This window comes from Sorex araneus, chromosome 1 (assembly GCF_027595985.1).
Source record: "Sorex araneus isolate mSorAra2 chromosome 1, mSorAra2.pri, whole genome shotgun sequence".
NCBI lineage: Eukaryota > Metazoa > Chordata > Mammalia > Eulipotyphla > Soricidae > Sorex > Sorex araneus.
In genome coordinates, this window is record NC_073302.1 from 384,604,993 (window position 1) to 384,616,940 (window position 11,948).

At 39.4% G+C, this 11,948-nt stretch overlaps 1 protein-coding gene across 1 annotated transcript; it reads left to right on the forward strand.

The window, feature by feature from the left end:
* Positions 1-3,716: 3,716 nt before the first annotated feature.
* On the forward strand, positions 3,717-5,248 carry LOC101541578 (zinc finger CCHC domain-containing protein 17-like). The gene is given in 1 exon segment (XM_012935880.2): positions 3,717-5,248. A coding segment is annotated over 1 exon segment (726 nt). The 5' UTR covers positions 3,717-3,798; the 3' UTR covers positions 4,525-5,248.
* The last annotated feature ends 6,700 nt before the right edge of the window (positions 5,249-11,948 follow it).

Sequence of the window (11,948 nt, forward strand, 5' to 3'; positions counted from 1 at the left end):
GTCCAGGATCACAGTCAACCTCTAGAAGTTGGAAAAGAGCAAACAAAATGAAACAAAAAAAAACAGATTCTTTGTGAGAACCTCCACAAGCACACCACTCTGTTGACAGACTGTTTTTAGTTAGCAATTTGGTCTTCTTTCTGTTTCTGTTTTTCGTCATACCCAAGAGTCTTTAGAGTTTACTCTTGGCCCTGTGCTCAGGGATCATTCCTGGCAGGAGTCGAGGACCATGGGCCATCCAACAATTGAATCCAGTCGGCTGCACACAAGGCAAACACAATACCCTTGATACTATCTCTCCAGTCCTCAATTTGGACTTTCGACTTCCAGAACTATTTGATTAGAAATTTGTGTCTTAAGCTACTGTGTTTTTGGTCATTTGTTACAGGATTGATAGAAAACTAATACATCAGGTCACACATTGTTTCTCCCCTGCTTCTCTCTAACAGAAATTCTCATTATTCAACTGATTTGTCTGATGATTGTCCACTCAGTACTTCATTGTCTATAAACTTCACATGACTAGGAGTTGTGTCTTCAAACTGAGACCTACTGAGTAAATGAATTACTAATAATGTTGTTGAAATTGTTTGACTTTAGTCAGTGACAACAGAGACCAGGAATGTGGTATTCTTTGTAATGTGTTCTCAGGAATCTTCTAGATCCAGGTAAGTGGGAAGACTGGAATGAAGAGATATAAATGCTCCTCTTGGAAATCAGAAAATCTCAACTCAGTTATATGAGTAACAATGTGATGTTGATTACAAAATTATTTTTGAGCAATTAAAATGCAAACAGAATAGTAATATTTTGGAAATTCAAAAGAAAGGCATTATGGGCACAGTGGTAAAAATGCAAGGCATTTATCTAAGAATCTATGAGGACTTTTCACACCGTGCAATGCTCTGGGATTTTTCCTGGCTCTGCACTCAGGAATTACTCCTGGTGGTGCTCAGGGGACCATATATGATGCTGGGAATCAAACCCAGGTCGACCGCGTGAAAGGCAAACGCCCTATCTGCTGTGCTATCGCTCCAGCCCAGGACTTTACTCATTTTGATCTGTAGTAATTATTCTGATTTCTCACTAGTAAAATGGGGACAACAAATCTATGCAATATTTTCTTTGATAATTGAGTGAGATAATATAAATAAGAGCTTTTAATGTGCACAAAAGAAAACTTTCAATAGAGTAGCATAAATAACTTAGGGACTGGTTCATTGTTTTCAATATTCAAGGCAATGTTTATGAAACTACATGGTTTCCCAACTTTCCAGCATCAGGAGCCACTGAGGCTGAGCTATCTCATTTTGAAGAGCTGTGCTTCCCACATCTCCCAACTCCTTTCTCCATTTCCAAATTCATAATTTCTGCTCAGTGCTGAAATGATTTGCCAAACCATTCTGTCATCTAGGATTTCTCTTTGCCTACTCCCCTTCAAGGTCTGAACCTCAGCCAGAAAAAGGGTTTTGGAGGTTAGTTAGGAGACTCTCAAACACACACACACACACACACACACACACAAACAAACAACAGATGTGGTTTTTTTAGGGGCACCAGAACAAGACAGAAATATAAGGTCATGATGATTCCTTCTTTGTGGTCAAGATGGTTGAGCTACATTTCTTTAGGGCAATTTTGATTGCTGATGTCCTTTTTAAAAATACATGAGCATTGAACTCCAATTGTTTATTTTCAACTGCATATTTCTTTCTCACACCACTCTGTAAAGCTGATTAGAAAAGCAGCTGATTCTATCCAGCAAATGTTAAATTGTTATGATGCTACTATGCCAAATTTTCTGTTTACTAACACAGTAAAGTGCTTTGTCTTATTTCTTGACCACCCCTTCTTAATTCTCAGCAGCTGATGAGAATAATTAAGAAGGAACTAGTCCCTTGATTCTTTGAAAGCTAAACGGCGAGCTATTACAGTGTGGACCAGAAAGGTCTCCTTTCTTTTAGTTCCCAAATATAAATGTATTGGGTTGCACTTCTCATTCTAAAACCAGAGCTGTGCAGTGGGTGGTGGTGTGGTGGGGTGTCTCATCTGTAATTTCTGCATAGGGTTTTTTTTTTGGCTTTTCAGAAAATTCAAATTTCCCACTGAGTAAAGGATCTCAGTAAATATGGCATGTCTTCCACATTTTTTTTCCTCTCCCCAGAAACTTAGGAATCTAGGATAGGGTATTTTCCTTTTGGAGCCATGGAAAATGCAAGGAAAAGGGTCTGTGGAGTCATGCTTGGCAGGATAGACCCTGGATGAGCTTTTATGATTTATGATGGGCAATGGCTGGGGCTGCTATTAACCACAGCACAGCTTCCCCTGAACACACAATAACTATCAAGTCTGCCTTACAGCTTTGCCTGCTGAGACCCACATGGAACCTCAGTGGGCACAGTAGATGGAATTTAATGCCTGGGATTTCAAAGGCAACATAAACCAATTTCAAACTCTTGCAAAAATAATTCAGACTTAACAGTAGGGATCCTCCCCAATCAGGCACATGAATGAATGTTAGCCTCCTTCATTTAGAAATATAAACCATGGTATATATTTTGCCAAGTATCTAAGGTGTGAAGGCTGAAATCCATCTTTAATTCAGAATGCTTAAATCAGTTCAATTCATCATTTGTACATTTGGGTGATGGTGGGGATCAAACCCAGGACCTTATACATGCGTAGCATGTGCTCTGCCACTGACTAAATACCCATCTTATCATAACTGGTTATGAAATGCCTCCTCTGAGTATAGCTCTGTACATCTGTATATGGTAGATACAGCAATAAGCAATGAAATTAGAAAGAAAAGAAAAATTATTTGCATAATCCATTCCACACATCTGATTTGTTTATGAAATATTCCTTTTAGCAATCCTTAAAAGTTAAAGATTCAGCTTTATCCAGTAAGAGTACTGATACTTAAAAAGACAAGATTTCCTTTCTTTCTCTTAAAAGAATCCACAAACTGTGCTCCAGAATTTATATGTCAGCTCTATTTCAGGGACTCTGGCACTTTTTGTCTTGCTGCTTAGCTACCCTGGAGCATCTTGTGTAATCCAAAATTAAGTTCCATCCCATCTCCATAACCTCTTCTTACACATATCAAGTCTGCTCACAGGTTGTTTCTCAAAGATCAGCAACATGGTTACATCTAGCCAGGAAATAAAATAAAATAAAAGTAAAAGAACAGAAACTTGAGGAAACAAGTAAGTTGTGACACATTCAATTTTATAGTTATGTATCACTGTATCACTGTCATCCCGTTGTTCATCCATTTGCTCGAGCAGGCACCAGTAACATCTCCATTGTGAGACTTGTTGTTACTGTTTTTGGCATAGTGGCATATTGAATATGACATGGGTAGCTTGTCAGGTTTTGCCATGCGGGCCGGATACTCTGGGTAGCTTGCTGGGCTCTATGAGAGGGACCGAGGAATCAAACCAAGGTCATCTGTGTGCAAGGCAAACGCCCTACGTGCCATCGCTCCAGCCATATAGCCATATGTATAATATAATATAATATACAATGAATATATGATATAATTTAATATAATGTAATATAATAGTATATATATGGCTAGAATGATAGCACACACAAAAAAAGTTTGAATACTAATAACTAAAGACAGTCAAAACAATGGCCAGGAGGACTGACCCACACTTGGAAGCTTGCCACAACTGGGGGAAGGATAAGTCTAGTTAGGACAGGCAGCGTTGCTGAGACCCGGAGTTGAAGACGGGGCACTTGAATTAGCTTTAACAGAAGAGAAATGGAGGAACCATAAAACATTTAAGGATGAATTCAGGAAGACCTGAGACCATGGAAAACTTGCCTGCCCTCTATACTATTTTCCAAGGAGAGGTCGCTATGGTGACAGATTATGGAGCCTTTATCAAAATCCCAGGCTGTCGGAAGCAAGGTTTGGTCCATCGAACTCACATGTCATCGTGTCGTGTGGATAAGCCCTCTGAGATTGTAGATGTTGGAGATAAAGTATGGGTGAAGCTTATTGGCTGAGAGATGAAAAATGATAGAATAAAAGTATCCCTCTCCATGAAAGTTGTCAACCAAGGGACTGGAAAAGACCTCGATCCCAACAATGTTATCATTGAGCAAGAAGAGAGGCGGAGGCGGTCATTCCAGGATTACACTGGACAGAAGATCACCCTCGAGGCTGTCCTGAACACTACGTGCAAGAAGTGTGGATGTAAAGGGCACTTTGCAAAGGATTGCTTCATGCAACCAGGAGGGACCAAATACTCTCTGATACCTGATGAGGAAGAAGAGAAGGAAGAGACAAAGTCAGCAGAGTTAGAGAAGCCTGACCCTACAAGGAATTCTTCTAGAAAAAGAAAGAAGGAAAAGAAGAAAAAGAAACACAGAGACAGGAAATCATCTGACTCTGACAGCTCAGACTCTGAGAGTGATACAGGCAAGAGGGCAAGACACTCATCAAAAGACAGCAAGGCAGCAAAGAAGAAGAAAAAGAAGAAGAAGCACAAGAAGAAGCACAAGGAGTGAGAGTAGAAAGAGTGAAGGGGGTGGTGGTTGAGAGGAGGTTCAGGAGCCTTGTGCCTTAACGCCATGACTCCTAAAAAGCCTTGATACTAAGGATATGACCTCCCACCCCATTACTTCTCTCCCTTGGGAAATGACTTCCCCTGGCGCAGCTGGCAGATTTGGGAGTTAGATGTCAGAAACATCTGCTTGAATGAGTTGCTTCCTTATCTTTTTGGTCCCTTTGCAAGTGACCCCATGCAGCTCACCCATTCATTCATTCATTCAACTTCATTCACCAGAAGGTCCTATTACCCTTTGCAGCTGCCACTGCCAGAGCTAGATTCCTGTATGGGGGGGATCTAGGTTAGAGCCACAGGTGATACTACTGTGGTGAGTCTGGCTGTAGTTATAGTGCTGCCCTTTACTTATTATTGGGTAATCTCTGCTGCATCCAATATGGTGGCAGAGGTAGAGTGGCAGTATGAGGGAGATCATGGTGAGAAGTGGTGCTCACTTTTTCCACACCCCTTAATATGACTCTACGCTAGATAACCATTGTGGTCACAGCCAGAAAACCATTGTTTGCAGTGACTGAGCTTTTGTGTGACATTTCACCAGATAGCTCGAGCTAAGATTATTGTTCTACTTTGTATTTACTACTGTGTGAATCAGTTGGTTGCACTTCAGGTTTCTGCTTAAATTCCTGGCACTAAATGAAGTGTGTTTGGTTCTAAAAAAAAAAAAAGTCTAGTTAGGACAGAGAAGAGGCCATGATGACAACGATAGTTGGAAATTAAATGATAATCTGGACAAGAACTGAGTGCTGAAAGGAGGAAAAATGATATACATAATAACTTTTCAGTACCTGTATTGCAAACTGCAATGCCTAAAAGGAAAAAAGGGAGAGAGAGGGAGAGAGAGAGAGAGAGAGAGAGAGAGAGAGAAGTGTCTGCCATGGAAGAAGGTTGAGGGTGTAGGAGGAAGGAAAACCGGGGACGTTGGTGGTGAGAAATGTGCACTGGCAAAGGGTTGGGTATTGGAACATTAGATGACTGAAACCCAAAAATCATGAACAACTTGTAACTATATCTCACAGAAATTTAATAAAAATGGAGGTAGGGAAAGAAATGAGGTGAGCATCTTTTATCACTATTGTTGGATAAGGTTTTCTATAGAAGGTAAAACTTCTGGGCTTTAAAATATAAATAGAAGTATGCCTTTTGGCTATGCATTCTTAACATGGAATCAGTATTAATAAAAGGTTTATAGTTATGAAGCTGACTTTAATGGAGGTTAAATAAATTTCCTAAGATCACTGACTTTTCTATACTGCCTCTCTGTAATGCTTTGTGATATTTGCTAAGTATTACAATGCATGCTGTCAGAGCCCTGAAATTCCAGAATTATAAATATTTTTGATAAGTTCTGTATCCAATATAAAATGGGAACTAAGGCTCTGATAAACACAATTTAAAATAGACACTTTAAGAGACAAAAGACTCTCCCTTAGCAAAGTAAAGTAATATACTGAATATGTGGAAATTCCACTAACTATTGGGAGAAGCCCAGAAGTCCAAATAGGTAGGTGGCAATGAAGATAAGACTTGAAAGTCAAGGCATGACTTTCTGTTATGGTTTTATTTACTCATCATGGTAGTTGTCACTGACATAACTACATAACTCTGCCACTGTACTGTGAAAGCAGCTATAGATTAGAAAGTACACAAACAAATGAGTGTGAATGTATCACTTGTAACACTTGTTATCCCATTGATCTTAGATTTGCTTGAGTGGGTGCCAGTAACATCTCCATTTGTCCCTGTTGAGTGGTAGTGTAGCCCAATGGTATCTGCTCGCTCCAGGAACATGAAGAGCCTCAAAGTATTCATTCAGGGTTTTGACGAAGAAGTCTGACCTTCTCATAGATGGACGTCTATGCGGTCTTTTGATGTTCTGTGGAATCCAGTCTGTAATAGCTCTAGTCCAGTGGTCATCTCTAAATCACATTATGTGTTCGGCCCATCTGATTTTCGGACGGCTTGGAAAACGAGACAGCGTCCTGATTCTTGATTGTCAATGGAGGTCGAAACTCCAGATTCCTTCTCTCACTTGAGTGAAAATGATAATCCAAGCATAGCTCTTTCCATTCCTCTTTGGGAGACCCAAATAGTGTTCTCATCTTGTTTCTGTAGGGCCCAGGTCTCTGAGGCGTATGTTAGTGGAGGAAGAACGGTGAAGTCAAAAAGATGTGCCTGGAGCCAGAGGTTCTTAGTCCTCTTAACTACTTCTTTGATGCTCTTGAAGGCATTCCATGCTGCTCTCTTTCTCCTGCACAGTTCTGGCACCAGGTCGTTCCTCATGTTGAGTTCTTGACCCAGGTATATGTAGCTGCTGCATTCGGAGATGTTTGTTTCATTGAGAGTAAATGGAACGTCAGGGACTAGTTCATTTTTAATGAACATTGTCTTGGTGAGATTCAGTTGCAGTCCAACCTTTTCATACACTTCGACTGACTCGGTCGAAGTCGGCCAGCATTTGTGCCGCTTGGCTAATGTTTGGGGTTATTAGAACGATGTCATCAGTGAAGCGGAGGTGGTGTAGTTGCCGACCGTCTATCTTCACTCCCATTCCTTCCCATTCCAGTCGCCACATGACATTCTCAAGGGTGGCACTGAAGAGTTTCAGTGAAATGGTATCATCCTGCTGAAACTCTCTCTTTAAGTTGATGATTACTTCCTTGTAGAATGGTGAGATCCTGGTGGTGAATCCATAATCCAGCTTTCAGAGGATCCTGATGTAGAGTGTGACTGCATTACAATAAAATATTTATGGGTATTGAAGTTTGACTTTCAGATGATTTTCACATTACAAAAATATTATTCATCTTTCAGTTTTTTTTAGTCATTACAAATGTAGAAATCATTTTGAACTCATAGACTATTTTAGACAGATGGTGGATATATCCAAATCATGGATTAAAATCAGCAATAAAAATAAACAAATCTTAATATATGCAACAATTTGAATGTCTCTCAAGAGCGTGCATCAATGCTGAGTGAAAAAAGTCAATCTCAAGGGTCACATGCTCTATGATTCCACTTATATATAGCATGCTCAAAATGGCAAAATTACAGAGATGTAAAACAGATTAGTGGTTATGAGTTTGGGATGGTTATAGTCTAGGCATGCTTGTGACCATAAAGAGGTAACATAAGGGGAATCTTCATGATAATGAAACAGTTCTGTGTCTTGGTTGAGGTGGTAATAACATCTAGAATTGAAAAAACCACACACATACAACACACACATATTGTACCTCATATTGTACCTATATAAATTACCTGGCTTTGATACTGAACTGTAACTATGTAAAATACAGCTGGGTCAAGGCTACATGCATCATTCAGTACTACTGTTGCAAATTTCTGTTAGTTTATAATTGTTCCAAAGTGAAAATTTAAAAGAAAAAAATAACAACAACCAGCGGGTTATATTGGTTCATGGGCTTAATTTGTCAACCACTAGGAAAAAATCTTTAAGAGTATATAGTAAGAATAATGTAACATGCATAAGTTATGCATGTCATGCAATATAGTTAATAAGGTAATGACAAACAACCTATTTTCTAATGAATAAACTGTAGCACTGTACACTGTCATCCCATTGTTCATCGATTTGCTTGAGCGGGCACCAGTAATATCTCCATTGTGAAACTTGTGACTGTTTTTAGCATATCGAATACACCATGGGTAGCTTGCCAGGCTCTGCTGTGCGGGTGGGATACTCTCAGTAGTTTGCCGGGCTCTCCGAGAGTGACAGAGGAATTGAAGCCAGGTCGGCCGCGTTCAAAGCAAATGCCCTATCCACTGTGCTATCGCTCCATTCCAATGACTAAACAATAGAAATAATTCATAAAGTAATACAACTGGCCAAGTGTGTAAACACACAAAAAAGGAAGGGGAGCACCACACTGGGCACAGGGCAGCAGTACTCTATCTCTCCCGCCGCCCACATTCGGTAGTCTCCAGCCGCTTCCCCAACCCCGGGAAGGTTGATGGCCATGACGAGGCAGGTGAAGGAAGGAACAAGGGCCAGGCTGGTTGGTCTCAGTTGCAGTTTATTCCAATCTCCTCTCTATACACTCCCGTCTCTCTCTCTGCTTCTTCTTCCCCCATGCTACTTCATTCTCTTTCTCTCTCTGGATCTGGATCTTGATCTAACTTCTCTAGATCTGGCACTGGAACTCGCCGGGCCCCAGCCCACTCTTACAGCCTAGTTAAATCCCCAAGCATGAGGGGTTGGGGCTTACACATAGGTGTGGTCACAATCAATAGGGGTAAAGTTCTTTCCCTCAGGGGATGCTTCTTTCAAAACAGATTCTCTTTCAGCAGAACAGCCCACTCAAGAGTGGGTCCCATGGGTGTGTTTCTCTTCTCCCTGTCTAACTAACATAAAAGCATTCATAAAATTAATCATTTTGTATGGACACAGCAAGAGATGCATTAAGCTTATAGAATTGCTCTCCTGGGATCATCTCGATCTCAGACTACAGTGCTCAGGCCAGATTAGTCTTTCCTATCCCTAGCAAGGTCCTAGTCTCGTCGTTGCTTTTGGATCATGACAGTATTTGTTCATGACTAAGCTCTTAACTTATAGTTAATCATTAGGCACTTTGGCCAGTCCCATTTTGATGCCAGGGTAGCACATAACTCACCACTTTCCCTGGGTCCGTCCCGTCCTTCGTCGGGACCCTGCTTTTGGGGTGCTAGGAAGAAAGGGCAGCTAAGGCTTAAGTCGAGAAAGAAGATGCCCAGGAGTGAATAATATTCGAAGCCAATTAAATCCCATGTTACAAAAGCATATTAACAACTGTCTTTCTTTGTCCATACAAAAAGGACATTGCTTTAAAGTAAACTATTCGAAAGACACAAGGAAAGGAGCAAGGCAATATTAACTTACAATACAAGTTCAGTGTCCTAGAAAGGTCTGACCTTACAAATTAACAGAGTCTGATTAGGGGGAAAGCTGATTAACTGGTTGGGGAAGACAGCATAGAGAATTGGTTACAGATAGACTAAGGAATGGGAGTGACTCGGGAGCACTTTGATGGGTGTGACCAGATATACCAAAGGTCCTTGTGCCAAGGAAAACAGGACATACCAATGTTGTCTTAAAATTAGTTTAGAGATTATGACCAGATAAACCTAAACTCTGTGGCAAGGGAGAAAGGACAAACCAATGATATCCTACAGCCAAGGGCTAAAATGGTTTGTAGTCTTATAATACAATAATTAATGGCAAGCATTTTTCCATAATATCAAAGATTTTCAAGATTAATAGCATTAATGTTAGTGAAGTTTTTGGAGAAAGGAATAATCATACACTGTTGATAGGTTAGTAAATTGATGAATTACTTTTGAAAGCTAATTTGATTAATTCTATAAAAACTCTAAATAGCCATTCCTTTGCCCCACCATGAACTCAGCTCAGAACTAATTCTGTGGATATACTTACATTGGATGACAAAGATATGAATAAAAACATTCAGTATAAGCCTGGAGAGAAAGTATAGTGGGTAACAAAACCAACTGGAGTTCAATCTCCAGCTCCACAGATGACACCTTAGCCCTACCAGGAATGATCCCTGAGCACAGAGCCAGAAGGGACCCTAAGAAGAATGGGTTTGACCAAAAAAATAAAAACAAACAAAAAGAATATTCACGATGATTTCATTTTTAGGAGTTTGTTGAGCAGTAATTCAGGTACTTTAAATTAGCTAATTTAAAATGTAAAAGAGAACAATTTTTAGTAAAATTTAGTCATACAGACATCCCTGCAATGTGATTTTAGCCATGAAAGATTCCTCTCTGCCGATTTACCATCACACAAAGTTCCCATCTCCAGCCGTGAAAATTAAAATTAATTTTAATTTTAAACTTCTATGGAGCTGCCTTTCTTGTATATTCATCAAAATCATATATTTTAGGGGGATGCAAAAAAAAACTACAAATCATATAGTTTAGCTTTAATTGAGATATGACCAATAGGCAATGACATTAGAGTTTCTTTTACTAGCTCTAGTATAAGCTATAAACATAATTTAAGATCATGTTCAAGTTTATCTTATATCCAATAAGATACAGCTTCAATAATAAAGGGATTAAAGGTTATTAAATAACATGGAGTAGAAATTAATATTAACACATTTGCATGTACTGTCTTTGGTATATGCTAAGCAAAATCAACTGAACTCTGTCACAATGTAATAGACCTGTAATGCCATCCAGGTTTTATACTGTTCACCATCCATAGGGATTACAAAATTGATCTGTGTATTTTCAAAGCAGGAGGCATTGGTACTTTGACAGAGTTCTATTACAGTGACAGTGTTCTTATTATGCCAAATGTCTAATGTACACCTAATGATTGTATTATACACAGAAAGCTGTTATGCACTGATTACCAACTGCTGCTTATAATCTTTTGAATGCATTTTTCTGAAGCTGAAAAAATGATGAAAAAAGTCACAAGAGGGAGGAAATGGAAGAGAAAGTGATCCATAAACAATGGGGCTTCATATAGCTCCATGTGGCTACATCAAACCTCATAATGGCTGAGAATCTCTGACAAGTTTTAGGAGCATGAAAAATATCTCGGTTTAATAGCAATAAAGCAAACATTGGCCTCTAGTTTACTATGTTCAGGAGTATCAGGCTTATAGGTAACACTTGATATCATGTATCCTTTGCAATTTCTGAGCCCCCAGCACCCCACCCATAAATCAACAGCCATCCTAACGAACCAGGCATCAATTTTACTGTGGGAAAGCTGTTTATGTAAATATCCAAAGCTATTTTATATGTTTGTTATGATTCAATTATATTTTCAAATATTTAAGAGGTTCAGTAGAGTGGGATAATAAAAGGACTTTATTCCTTTCAGTAGGGTAGCTGTTATTGATATCCACAAATGGAGTCATAATGGCAGGAAAACAGAAAGCCTAGAGTGTTCTAAATAGGACCAGATCATAAAACTCTGCTATCTCCTTTGCAGGAGACATTTGAAGGCAATCATTTTAGAAAAGTGAGATATTTGTAAGACTATGAGCACATCTTCCCTACGGGGAACAAGCAAAATTTGAGAAGAGCAAAAGCAACAGAGAGAAAAGTTTAAGAAACCAAAATTGGTTCAGCTGCACTGAAGCAGAGTTTGCAGGGAGGAAGGTGTGAAAAAACTCAACTTGTTGATAAGAACCAGTAAACAAGTTATTGGAAATATATCTATGTGATTAGAGAAATTTATCGAAGTGATTCTGAGTAAAGGAGAGGGCGAATAACTTTTGGGTTTTGTTAATTTAGTTATTTATTTTGGGTTTGCGGGCACTCCAAATATCTTATGATTATATCCTGTAGGTGTTCGAGCATTGTTCCTGGTTCTGTGTTGGG